General features: G+C 46.0%; 1 protein-coding gene across 10 annotated transcripts in view; it reads right to left on the bottom strand.

The window, feature by feature from the left end:
* Positions 1-945: 945 nt before the first annotated feature.
* The window catches only part of LOC140403268 (ELAV-like protein 2), a 258,076-nt gene continuing 244,636 nt past the window's right edge, over positions 946-14,385 (bottom strand). For 9 of the 10 annotated variants that reach the window (XM_072491044.1, XM_072491045.1, XM_072491047.1 and 6 more), the window contains one exon: positions 946-11,754. In XM_072491044.1, coding sequence (XP_072347145.1) covers positions 11,406-11,754 — 349 coding nt within the window. In that variant the 3' untranslated portion in view covers positions 946-11,405. The remainder of the gene's footprint in view (positions 11,755-14,385) is intronic. The other variant, XM_072491048.1, reaches the window with a different exon arrangement.

Here is a 14,385-nt window from a genome sequence, read left to right as displayed (position 1 = left end):
CAGTTTGTATTAAGTTCCTACAGGCCTCTAGTTGTGGCTTTCTGACACCTATCAGACAAATAATGGAAGGGGCTGTGTTCAGGAGGGAGTCAGGGAACATCTATGGTTGTGAAGTTCAGTGGGGGTACACTTGCCCATGGTTCTGCTGGTTTAGGGCTTGCACACACCTTAATCCCATTCCTCTGCAGTCTTCAACTGTTTGGTGTATGTCTGGTATCTGTGTGCGATTATTTAAGTCTGGGTGTGATCACATAGCAAGAGTAACTACTGAGCCATGCAGCTGTAAGCATAGGAAGGCAGACATTTCGAAGTGTTGAGTACATTCCTGTGGACACATATAACCTGGAGTGTATCATCTCTGCCTAGCTCCAAGGCATTAAACAGAACACCCCACCCCTTACTTTTAAAAGCAGGTCCATGAAGTCAGGGAAAAGGCTGCTTACTTGCAGGGAAAACCTTAAGCCTCGTCCCCTTCAGAAGGGGCTAGTGTCTCCACATATACACAGTAAGGAGTCTTACAACACCAGGTTAAAGTCCAACAGGTTTATTTGGAATCACTAGCTTTCAGAGAGCAGCTCCTTCATCAGGTGAGTGAAGAGGTAGGTTACACAAACACATATATAGACAAAACCAATTTCATTGGCTTTGTCTACATATGTGTTTGTATAAACTACCACTTCACTCTTCACTCACATGACGAAGGAGCAGTGCTCTGAAAGCTCGTGATTCCAAACAAACCTGTTGGACTTTAACCTGGTGTTTTAAGACTTCTTACTGTGCCTACCCCAGTCCAACGCCGGCATCTCCACATCTTCACATGAAGAGGTGGCGGAAAACTGGGGAGGGAGAGGTATTTTTCCAACGATGCCTCCTGATTTGCAAGGGAAGCTTAACAGTGAGCAATCTGAGTACAGCCGAGAAAACAACAACACCACAGAATGAAGCTCTGCAATAAGATTCTGAAGTTTATTGTCTGGCATGAAAAGTACAAATAATCAAACAATTCAATGAAAAATGTTTACAGCTTTCACATTTGTATTCCCAGTAATAAATACTCTAAACTAGCAAGTTTGTTCCAACATGAAATCAGCCATAATTTACCATCGAAATAAATATTAAGTTAAATGATCGTAGGAACTTTTACCCCTCCCCCAACTAAATACATCAAAGAGTAAAAGGATCTGTGCCTCCTCACTAATGCTTTGTACACACTCCGTCCAGGGTTCCATTTTGTTCACTGTATTTCCAGAACCCTGCGCCCCCCACTTTCCCCCCAACCCCCCCCCCCCCCCCCACGCACACACACACACACACTCCACCCCACAACTTGTCATCGATAGTCCAGTCAATCGGACATCCCTCATCCACAAATATCTCAGAGACCTTTTTTCCCCCCCATTTTTCCCACAAAACAAAAAATCCCATTTGGTCATCACCGCTCACCCATTGCACCTTAGAGGATTGGCATAGAGGAAAAAATAAAACTAAAGAGGTAGCAAGCAATAACATGTTAAATTCCATTGACACTACTATTAGATAAAGACTGAAAATGTTTAACAAGACGAAAGTAATAGCAAATTTAGAACAACTATCACACAAAGAAACTTCCTAATACTCAATAGTTTTGTTTCGTATGAATCACGACATACACTTTTAAAGAAAAGTGTACTTGACTAGGGAGAGCCTTCCTCAAACTTTAAGTTTGTTCCCTTTAGAATAAATTAAGCTAAACCACTTATTGGTAAAAATTAAAGTCGTTTTTTTTTTTGTTTAAAACTTGCAAATATAAAGGAACATAAATATACACAGAACGACTTTTACAGTGCGATAATATATATTCAACCTTTGAATAAGTTAAGGTACAAGAAGCTATTATTTGCCAAAATATTACCTAGGTCATGGTGCTTTTTTTTTTAAATGTTTTTTTTTTGTTCTTGCAATGTAAGCTACCACAGATTCATACAATACACTTAACACGGTTTTAAAACAATAGAAAATCTTTTTTTCTCCCTTTTTTTTTTAAATCTTTAAAAACTATTCTAACAAAATTAGACCCATGTCTTTACACATAGAGTTCCAGATACAAAAGAAACATCTGACATTAAGAAAAAAGAAGGAAACAAATAAGTGAGAATGCAAACTAAACTTGCAAGTTTGGCAATAGTCAAGTCTTGGGGGGGGGGGGGGGGGGAAGAGGGAGGAAATTTAAAAAAAAGAAAGCCCCTCCCCCCACAGAAAGTCAACATGGGTCAAAGAAAAGCCAAATTGAAAATCAAAAGCATTTTTTTTTAAATTTCAAACGCAACAGAGCCTTTAGTGCTTTGCTCAGCTTGGGAAAGGTTAGGCAGGGCTTTGCACCTGTGGCTTTCTGCAAACATTGCCTTTGGAACATACAAAGAGTCAACTAGCACCTACCACACCCAACGAAGGAAGAACAACTTATGTCAAAGAGGTGGTAAAGATAAATAAATATACTGAGGCCCTCAGACAAATGATCAAACAATTTTGATTGAAGAGAATAGTGCCAACTCTGTTCAAAATTTTTTTAAAAAACTTGACTTCATTACGCTTTCCATTCATTTTGTTCCTCGTTGGCAGGTTTTGAGTAATTGGAACTGTTTCACCCCTCGCACCTTCCGCCGCTATCTGTCCCAGAGGTCCCAAATGCTCACTCTCTCTTCACCAGTGAATAGCTGAGGGTTGAAGACCCGGCAAAGGATGCCAGGGTGTGACACGCTGCCTCGTCTTCATTGACCGCCCTGCTTGCTGGTAGAGGTAGAGTCTGTCTGAGGAGGCCATGGCCCAAGTATGGAGGGCAGGCCCGGTTGAGCAGGCAAGATCTGGTCCGTGCGGCTAAGCCGCCCTGTACGGTGGGTCCTCCTCTACTTCAAACGGACATTTTGAAGCTGGTGACGAGACAGGGTACTCTACGCCAATTGGAGAATTGTTGGTCGATAGTTGCTGTCGGCCGAAAGTCGCAAGAATGGCCAAAGTGAAGAAACACGATTTTAACACGATGCCAGATGGGAGTGTGATATTTCCCTACAAGAATGCAAGTGAACTATAAATTTCAAGTAGGGAAAAATCGATCTGTGAGTGAGCTTTTCATTTTCTGTATATAAAGGTAAAGATGACTATAGGCTCCCTTTGAGGGGGAGGGCTGACTGGTGTTGATTTAACCAGAGGGTCACCACACCGCAGGCGAGGGTCAAGGTTGAGAAGGCGGGGAACATGCTTCCATTTATTGTCTCGGGAATTCGACAAACGGCCCAAGTTGGTCGAGGGAATGTGCGTTTAAGCAGCCGTTGGGTTTCTCGGAAGCAACTCGAGTCCTTCTGACACGACAAATAACTTTGCAGTGCGCCGGGGTGGGGGAGGGGAGAGTCTCAGGCATCCACCAGGAGAAGAAGGGTGCGATTCATTTTTAATCGGGACACCTGCGTGAAGGAACAAAATGAAGGGAGGGAACTTGGAACTTGACCGTTTGCCCGTCTCGTTGAAGCAAACTGGTTCCCAACACACGGGCAAAGCCAACGGGTTGAGAGTCACTTGATTTTTTAAAAATCTCTCCTTCCCAGTGGCAATCTTCTCTTCAGAAATGTCGACCTGTCGTGGTAACTAAATAGGAAGGCCTCAACTAAACCTTGTCAGCTGTTATGATGTCACTGTGTGGAACCTGTACTGTTGAGAGAGTGCTCCCTGTCATTAAGAGTACTTTAGTATCAACAATTCTTGCTCGAAAACAATGTGTTTTATGCTCCCTTTTTTTTTTAAGTCTTAAAAAGTTATCAACCTGGAGCACACGTGACAAAACTGTCCTCCCCCTCCCACTAAAAGAACATAACCTGTCAAAATATTCTCTTTTTTTCTCGATCAAGGTTGTGTAAAAATTTTCAATGAGGTCTTTTTCTTTTTTATAAAAATAGATTTTTTTAAACCCATTCACATCAAAGAGATCATCTCTTTGGCAAGATTTATTATAATATGAAAAGTCATCAAATGTTTCGCCAATGTTGTTTGTTAGAACCCTCCCAACCCCAGCATGGAAACAAGGACTTTTTACAATAATCTATCTATCACAATAAATAGGAAGAGCTTGGAAGGGGGGAGACAAATGATTAGAAGTCTGCATCATGTTCTTGCAGCAGGTCTTCAGGATTTTTTAAGATACATCAAAAAGGGGATCACTTATGAATCCTTTTGTTTTAAAAAAACCCGATACATTAATACCTTTCGTTTCTCTTTTGACAGTCCTTCCACATTCAAAGGATTATTCGAGACATGTATGTTGTTATGAATATAGTAGACCGTTTCTATAACTGTCTTTGGCAGCTGTATGCAAGGCATACTCATACAAGAATAGGCAATGGTCATGGTTTAACTCTACTTGTGTGACACAACAACATTGTTGATCCTGACAATTATCCGGAACACACTTGTTTCTAGAACAAGGCTCTATTCCGAATGGTATTTTTCGAAGATTTATAGGAAGGAGGGGAAATCCATGGTCGAGAGATGTTTTGGATGCTAAATGCTACAGGGGACATTAATTGTAGAGTGAGGGGCGGGGGGGGGGGTAGTTAATATGTTCACTTTTCAAACCAGCTCCTAATTACATTCAGATGGATGGGGGCACGCAAATACCACTGAGCTGAATTGGCCCAGGAACAAATAACCGTTTGAAGGAAAATCTTCTGTACTATCACTGACGTGTCTGAATTTTATATTTTGCCTTCTGGGGATAGCTTGTTAGCATTTCTTTTACAGAGTTCTCCCTCATGGGGTATCATGATTAGAAACAGCGAGCTACACAAGGTCTCTTTGATCAATGGCGTCACATCAAGGCACCTTCTAACTAGAGGTTCAACCCAAGTAGAAGGAGGCACGAAAGACCTCTGGAAGTCTACTTGCGCTGATATGGAGTGACTATGGAGCAGTTCTGTGGAAAATATTTGCCTCTCGGTCTTCGATGATCTAGATCTTCTTTCACGGTGATAAACTAGCAAGGCTGAGAGATCTACTGAGCGTTCTACCTTTAGCTAACAGCCCCCATCCCATAAGTAACCGTAAGGACTGGCAATGCTCGCTGGCCTGTTGATGTTGTTAATTGTCACGAATACATGACATTGGCAGTCAGGCGAGCCATGTGCAGTTCTCCATCTGACGTAACTCAATAAAGCACAGTCTCTTTGCTAAAATCGTCCACTAATAAGGCAACAAGTGAGGGATGTAGACTTCTGATGCATGCATATTCTCTTTTTTTTTCTTCTTTTAAAAAAAAAATTTAGACTGCCCAATTATTTTTTTCCAATTAAGGGGTAATTTAGCGTGGCCAATCCACCTAGCCTGCACATTGTTGGGTTGTGGGGGCGAAACCCACGCAAACACGGAGAGAATGTGCAAACTCCACACGGACAGTGACCCAGAGCCAGGATCGAGCCTTGGACCTCGGCGCCGTGAGGCAGCAATGCTATCCACTGCGCCACCGTGTTGCTGCATCCATAGTCTCAACTAATGCATGTCACATCATAGAGCATGTCACGGAGGGTTATATACTGATGAGCCTTTTAGAAATGGGGTGTTTGATATGGTGCCTATTAATATGGACACATAAACTGTGTGAATTAGCGGTGGTCATGATATATCTATCATACAGAGGGTTCACTGATGGAGGTGTTATGCGTGAGGCTGTGGGGTATTAGTGTGTCACAGAGAGAGTTATTAATTTTCCCTGATAGAGAAAAAAAATGATCCGTGGGCTATTAGAGATGAAAGGAGTGTTGTAGCGAAGGACTGTGTACAATAATAATGTGTAGTGTCCGCGTCGCACGCACTATTGCAGAACCGCAAAACCAAAGCCTGACACCTAAGATTTGCTGTGGAGGATCCAACGTGGATTCAGTTCCAAGTACAAACCCTTCAAACTGGAATGAAGCGTGTGTACCCGACGCTGAAACTGACATGTGGCCACAATGGTAGGCGCCGGACGCCGCTATTTCCTCTCAACCTCACACCGCCTCGGCACAGGGTGTCCAAGGTCGGTGCTGGCGCAAATACTTTCGAGCCCAGAGTTGCAACGATGGAGTGGGAGGCGTGGGGCCTTGTCCAAGTCCCTCCAGTTGTCAATACAATTGTGGTTGGGAAGGCTCCTGTCTCAAGGAACTCTTAGGAGATGAGAGCACGAAATGGGGAAAGCGCAGGATGGACTCACTAAATCTCAATACAAGAGTTAAAGGAAAATCTTGAAACCCTGTTAAAAAATTAGTATCTTTACCGAGAAACTGAGATATCTATTTTCTGAATTTTATATATAGGAGCAAGGTACATCTCCACACAAGATGCATACAAGCAAAGATACCCTTTTCAGGATCTAGCCTTTCCTCCATGTCAATATAGAAATATCCCCAAACTAGTAAAATCTTCAATTGTCTTACAGTTCTGCAGTTTTCTTTTGTCTTCCGACACATACAAAAATTGATATCTCCAACGTGACAGAGAGAGGAGAACGGGGTTGTAACTGAATTTAATCCCCTGAGGTTATTCTATTTTAACCACATTATCACCGTAAAAATGACCCACATATAAAGGGGAAAGGGGTGGCACTGAATGAATTGGAATTGTCACTTTAAAGTGATGGGGCGCACAAAGTATGAAAATAGTGGATGGTTCGAAGATGGAACACCTTTGAAAGGCGAAGCTCTGTTTGCTACTGGGGTGACTGTCAAACATTCAAGAGAATTTCTGACAGCTTCCTTTGAGACTATGGTCTGGGAGAAATCGGAATGATGCCTTATCACGTTCCTTGAACCGCCTCAATTCATGACATACGGTGAAGGGATGATGTTATCGAGGTGGGTGACAGGTCAGGGAATGCACGAATGTAAGAAGGCAAAACTAAAAGGTGGGAATTCAGTTCTACTTTTCCGAGCACGGTGAACCTCCAGTGACATTGCTCACGGTTGGAGAGAATGGTGCCCCAAGAGCAGCAGATCTTTTTCTAAATCCTTCACGGGGCGGGGGTGCCATTGGCTAGGCCAGCGTTTATTGCCCATCCTTATTTTTAAAATTTAGAGTACCCAATTCATTTTTTTCCAATTGAGGGGCAATTTAGCGTGCCCAATCCACCTACCCTGCACATCTTTGGGTTGTGGAGGCGAAACCCACGCAAACACGGGGAGAATGTGCAAACTCCACACGGACAGTGACCCAGAGCCGGGATCGAACCTGGGACCTCGACGCCGTGAGGCAGCAATGCTAACCCACTGCGCCACCGTGCTGCCCACTATTGCCCATCCTTGATTGCCCTCGAGAAGGTGGCGGCGGGCTGACCTCTCGATCCGCCAAACTCCATGTGGCGTAGGTGCACCCACAGTGCTGTTAGGGAGGAAGATTGCCAACTTATTGTTAGAACCCACCCGGTTTTCATCCGGCAGGTTTCGCCAGGGTGGAACTCAGGTGATGGGGATGGCGGGGTGAGAGCGGGGGAAGCAATCCATTCTGCCAGATTACCAACCAGGTACCAAAGGTATAGCAGGGCAAGGTGGGGGTGGGGGGGGGGGGGTGCAGAGCATGCTGCAGCACCATAAGTGTTTGAGAGAACTGCCCAACAGCAGCTAACTGTTACAAACAGTACTAGAAGTTGCCATTACTATTGTACTTGGTTTTTGGGTTTGGGTTAAGCTTTAGAGTTTAGCTTGTCCCATTGATTGCCAGAAATTCACCCACTACTGTATTTTGCTTGGTTCTTCGCTGGAAGTGTTGAGTTGGGCAGGAAAGCAGTACGACACTGACCGCTGTAGGTGCTAGTTTTGGCATGTGCGTGTGCTGTGTATGGAGTGCATATACAAGCGACATTTATATTCACTGTGTTAATCAGGCAATACTGAATGGGAGTACCTTGGCGTTTTTCATTTCGATTTGCATGACGTTGATTGTTTTTGGCACAAGGTGGGACCGAGTTACGGTTAAAGGGAGCATTGAAAAATACCCAGTGAGGAGCTGTGGGTTCTGACTTAAACCCCGTCAGGAGTCTGTCCGATCAGTTTACCAGCAACCTCGGACCGATGAGTGGACCATCTTGTCCACAGCTCCTGACTGTGATTCATCTGGACTGAGTAAGGGGTCATTCAGATAGCAGGGACTAAAATGTTCTTTTTCTTCATTGGTTGTGGACGTCGCTGGTTAGGACAGCACTTAAGCACTCTGGAGTCACATGTACGCCAGACCGGGTAAGGACAGGTAAGGATGGCAGATTTCCTGCCCTAAAGGACATCAGTGAACCAGATGGGTTTTTACGACAATTGGCAATGGTTTCATGGTCATCATTAGACTTTTAATTCCAGATTTTTGTTGAATTTAAATTCCACCAACTTCCCTGGTGGGATTCGAACCCAGCTCCCCAGAGTATTACCCTGGGCCTCTGGATTATTAATCCAGTGACAGTGCCACTATCTCCCCTAGGAAGATTAACCTTGAACAGGCACCTAAACCGATGTAACCTTTGATTAGGGGGGGGGGGGGGGGGGGGGGGGGGGTGCGGCGGGAGTAACTATGCTAGGCAGTGCACCCAGGAACTCCCCATTATTGCCGATTGCTTCCATTAGAAATTTTCATAGAATCCTAACAGTGCATCAGGAGGCCATTCGGCCCATAGAATCTGCACTGATCCTCTGATAAAGCTCCCTAACTAGGCCCGCTCCCCCACCCTCTCCCCGGAACCTCTTAACTCCACCCAACCTGCACATCTTTAGACAGTGAGGGACAATTTAGCGTGGCCAATCCACCTGACCTGCACATCTTTGGACTGTGGGAGGAAACCAGAGGAAACCCACGCAGACGCAGGGAGAATGTGCAAACTCCACACAGACAGTCCCCCGAGGCTAGAATTGAACCTGGGTCCCTGTCGCTGTGATGCAGCAGTGCTAACCAATGTGCCACCGTGCCTCATGTATGAAAATGTGGATTATAATGTTCAACATGACATATTGGGTAGGCGTGTTGGTCGAACCTGTTGACAAAGGGTCAAAAGATCTTGAATTTGCTTCCCAATGGATATCATGCAGCCTTTACTCCAGTGGAGGATATAATGAATACCATGTCTTAAGATGAGAGCACGAGATAGAGGGAGACTTACAGGAACAGTGCTTGTCACATTTCTCTAATGTGTCCTGGCTGTTCAGGAATAACCTTATATCATTCTGAGGGCCTTCCACATAAAATGGAGGCTGAAGTCTTGTCCTTCCTCACTTTCAACATTGCTATTGGATTTATCATTGCTTCTTTTGGTATTGATGCTTCGACAATGAGAAGAGACCGATAGGAATTCATATGGATATTCACCCCCCCCCCCCCCCCCCCCCCCCCCCCCCACATCGGAATGATGCCAAGCCAGCGAGTTAGAGGGAGAGACCAGGAGAGCAAGGTAAGCATCACCGTGTGGGGCGTGGGGCGCAGCCTGGTGGCCCTGGGGTGAAGGTGGCTGGAGTTTCAAGTGAGGCTGGTCAAGTCAGTCAGGGCGCGCTAAATTTTCCTGTAAGAGAGACTGAGCGATTCTCCCTCGCAGACTGCACAACACATCTGCCCTCCCACCCCCTTCCCTCACGTACAAGGAGACACACAAGTATCCAATGAGGGGGCAGTTGAGAAGTGCAAAGACTATTCCACCAAGGCATTTGTCAAACATTCTCTCCTCGTGTTCCCTAAGCGGTTGCCCTGTAAACAGCTAATGTTTAAATATGAAAGAGGTGGATGCTTTATTTTAGCTTTTATAAATATAGGGATATCAAATAACTTTATTTTATACATGACCTGTCCTCCTGACAGCTCGGTAGAACAGTTTGGCAGGATCCATTATCCGTTAACTATGTCAAAAAGAAGCTTTAATCGTGTTGAACAAATTGGTATTGCCGCCTTAGGGGTGAGTACTCTCTCGGGGGGAGGGGGGGGGGAGGGGTCGCTTTGTGTCTCTGGTAATCTAAAGAATTGGCTTAAAATTGGTAACCAGAGAGAATAGGTTACAACCAGAGGGGTTCAAGAAAGGTAGACGGCAAAATAAATCAAACTGCACAACTTGCAGTCTCAAATGTCTCTTATAAAAAACACTTGCTAGCAAAAAGGAACCGACCTTACAACTGACCCCCATAGCTGTCCTCTGTTGATATGCATTATTCGCTTTGGTGAACGGCATTATGTTGTTTCAATGTTTTCAAGATTTTCCTTTTTTTTTTAAGAAGCTAAAACGAGGATCAGATTCGCTGTCACTTCTGCACTACGATGACGAAATTGCTTTATTAAAGGAGAACTCTGTCCTATTTGGGAAATAGTTTAACTCGCAGAGGCAATTCGTTAGATTGTGGCACAGCCCACCCCACTGGCGACACGCCCGCTTTGCCCATCCCCAAATTTTCTTCGCCGGGAGTGGGCGTCACTCCGACAGACAGTGCGACACTACAATCTGTCTCAAGTATCGAGCCAACGACATGCCAGTTCCACCGATAAGGTCGCACGGAAACAGTTTGCACGCAAACCTTCTGAGCTCGCCACCCGAGTCCCTGGCTCCGACTTGCAAAAGTGGGAAGTGCCCCTCACGACGCAGAACACGCAGCACAAGTTAGGCGAGTAAAGTTAGCAAAGACATTTGGACAATTAATCTACCGTAATGCACTTCAGTGTCCGACAGAGCTTTTTCAGCGTTCTGCCAGGCGGTATTGCACTTGCTTTTTTTTCTTCATTGATCTTAGTTAATAAAACCGTGGAAGGAACAGGAAAAAGAGAAAAAAAAGGTAAACTAATTAGGAGCTGCATTCATAAATATTCCCCTTGGAAAGATATTTTTTCTTTTATATATCAATTGCAATCACACGACACTCCTGAACATGGGCCTTTGTGAAACGTTCTGTTTCCCAGCTTTCTGTTCTGCCCACCATTACAAGAGATAATCACCTTCAAGGAAGGTAGTTATAAGTATTATTATTAATATTAGGCTGGGTTAAAACCCCCTGCGTAGTAATGTTTTATACGTATTATATTCATATAGTAAGAGCTATGAAAAAAGTATTCAAAGTTGTTTATGAAATTGCTTCCTCGTTATTTGTTGTAAGATGTCTTGTATCAATATAACGCTAACACTGGCTCTTCAAAAAGTCTGTTTTGTTTTCTCTGTAAGCCCAGGTATATTTTAATGGATCTTTTTTTTAAAATTGTGTTTTTTGTTCTGTCGCTGTCTGCGTGTTCGTATGTGTCTGTCTATCTGTGTTTGGTGGCGTACTAATTATTTTGCTTTACTTTTTTTTTGTTTTTTTGTTTGTTTTATGTTGCGGAGGGTGCTTCCGTGTGTGCACGCGCGCATGTGTGTGTGTTTATTTATCTCTCTCTTTCTCTCTCTGGTGCCCTTCTGCCGGGCACCTTCACGACTTGTGTGTCTTGCTCGTCTTGAAGGAGACCTGTAGGACGCGGTCGCCCAGGCGATATCCGTTCAGGCTGGCGATGGCCATGGCCGCCTCGTCGTAGTTGGTCATGGTGACGAAGCCAAAGCCCTTGCACTTGTTGGTGTTGAAGTCGCGGATGACCTTGACGTTGGTGACCGCCCCGAAGGGGCCGAACAGCTGCCAGAGGACGCTCTCGTCCGCCTCGGGGGAGAGGTTGTACACGAAGATGCACCAGCCGGTGCCCGTGGGGCCTGAGAGGTTCACGCCGGCGAGGCTCGTCATCCCCTCGATGGTGATCGGAGAGAACCTGGTAGACAGAGAGAGAGGGCTGCTTGGGTGTGAATCAGGATTTCAACCATTTTGCACATACACACAATAAAACAGCATCTGCTGATCCACTATTCATTTATCTAGTCATAGACCTCCCGCGCCATAGCTCATATACAATCAGAATAGAGCAGATCTCCCTTGAAGTACAGTCCCAATGCTGCAGATACCACTGGGGGCAAGGGAAAGGGAGGCATCTTCAGCAACTCTATCTGGGAATAGGAGCGTGTCACTGTGCAGCACATAATGGGCCCATCCTCCCCATCATCCGAGCCTCTATGCTGCTGGCAAAGCAGCGATCAGTTGTACGGAAACGTTGGACGGGATTCTCCGTCCCGCCCGCCAGCCCATTGTGGGCAGCTGCCGGGAAATCCCCGGGCGCTGCCGGCACAACAGAGAATCCCGCCAGCGGAGAATCCAGTCCGTGGTATTTGAGATTGGCAAGGCACCAAAGTTGAATTTGGTGTTGAGGTTGCGTTTGAGGTTGTTGGTGAATTAGTGGGTCGCTTGTTTTGGGTGATGTGACAAAGATGCGTAGGGCCAACAGCACAGAAACAGACCGTCCATACAAAACTACCAATCAAAGAACAAAGAACAAAGAAAAGTACAGCACAGGAACAGGCCCTTCGGCCCTCCAAGCCTGTGCCGACCATGCTGCCCGTCTGAACTAAAATCTTCTACACTTCCGGGGTCCGTATCCCTCTATTCCCATCCTATTCATGTATTTGTCAAGATGTCCCTTAAACGTCACTTATGTCCCTGCTTCCACCACCTCCTCCGGCAGTGAATTCCAGGCACCCACTACCATCTGTGTAAAAAAACTTGCCTCGTACATCTCCTCTAAACCTTGCCCCTCGCACCTTAAACCTATGCCCCCCCAGTAATTGACCCCTCTACCCTGGAAAAAAGTCTCTGACTATCCACTCTGTCTATGCCCCTCATAATTTTGTAGACCTCTATCAGGTCTGCCCTCAACCTCCGTCGTTCCAGTGAGAACAAACCGAGTTTCTTCAACCTCTCCTCATAGCTAATGCCCTCCATACCAGGCAACATCCTGGTAAATCTATTCTGCACCCTCTCTAAAGCCGCCACATCCTTTTGGTAGTGTGGCGACCAGAAATGAACACTATATTCCTGGTATGGCCTAACTAAAGTTCTATACAGCTGCAACATGACTTGCCAATTTTTATACTCAATACCCCGGCCTATGAAGGCAAGCATGCCGTATGCCTTCTTGACTACCTTCTCCCACCTGTGTTGCCCCTTTCAGTGACCTGTGGACCTGTACACCAAGATCTCTCTGACTTTCAATACTCTTGAGGGTTCTACCATTCACTGTATATTCCCTACCTGCATTAGACCTTCCAAAATGCATTACCTCACATTTGTCCGGATTAAACTCCATCTGCCATCTCTCCACCCAAGTCTCCAAACAATCTAAATCCTGCTGTATCCTCTGACAGTCCTCATTGCTATCCGCAATTCCACCAACCTTTGTGTCGTCCGCAAACTTACTAATCAGACCAGTTACATTTTCCTCCAAATCATTTCTATATACTACGAACAGCAAATGTCCCAGCACTGATCCATGCGGAACACCACTGGTCACAGCCCTCCAATCAGAAAAGCACCCTTCAATTATTACTCTCTGTCTTCTATGACCCAGCCAGTTCTGTATCCCAGTAGGCCATTCGGCCCCCTCGAGCCAGCCCCACCATTCAATAAGATTGTGGCTGGTCTGATTGTGGCCTCAACTCCACATTCCCGCCTGCACCCCCCAGAAACCTCTGACCACAATCCCCCCTGCCCCTGCCATAACCTTTGACCACATTCCCCCTGCCCCCGCCATAACCTCTGACCTCATTCCCCCTGCCACCCGCCATAACCTCTGACCACATTCCCCCTGCCCCCGCCATAACCTTTGACCACATTCCCCCTGCCCCCGCCATAACCTCTGACCTCATTCCCCCTGCCACCCGCCATAACCTCTGACCTCATTCCCCCTGCCACCCGCCATAACCTCTGACCTCATTCCCCGTGCCCCCCACCATAACCTTTGACCACATTCCCGCCTGCCCCCCCATCCCGATAACCTTTGACTCCCTTGTTGTTACTCAAGAATCGTGGACCCTGCCTCCGTTGTTTTTGGGGGGGGAGAATTCCCAAGGTTCAGGCTGGGATTTTCCAGCGCAGGAGGTGGCTCACCCTTGGCTGCTGACAGGATACTGCCGAAGTCGCCGGCCGCTTGCGTTGCCTTCGGGCCGCCCCACCGGGGAACCCGCCGCCGGTGGCCTCCTTCTGCGGGACTGGAAGATTCAGCCTCAGGACCTTCTGAGAGACAACACTTCTCCTCACCTCCACCTTGAATGAGAGACTCTTCATTTTTAACCTATATCCCATAGTTCCAGTCTCTCCCATAAAGTGCAACTGGTGTTCATGCTCCACGCAATCTTCCTCTCAACCCCTCTTCATCTGATGCTATCAGCATGTTCTCCTGTTCCTTTCCCCCGCGTGCACCTATTAACCTTTGGCTTGATTCCACCTCATTCCTTGTGGTAGCCAGTTCCATATTGTCACTATTCTTTTACAGATGCACCATAGAAAGCATCCTATCGGGCTGCATCACAGCCTG

This window comes from Scyliorhinus torazame, chromosome 27 (genome assembly GCF_047496885.1).
Source record: "Scyliorhinus torazame isolate Kashiwa2021f chromosome 27, sScyTor2.1, whole genome shotgun sequence".
NCBI classification, from domain to species: Eukaryota; Metazoa; Chordata; class Chondrichthyes; order Carcharhiniformes; family Scyliorhinidae; genus Scyliorhinus; species Scyliorhinus torazame.
The sequence above is the reverse complement of the archived record's forward strand: the minus strand, read 5'-3'. Positions and strand labels throughout refer to the sequence as shown.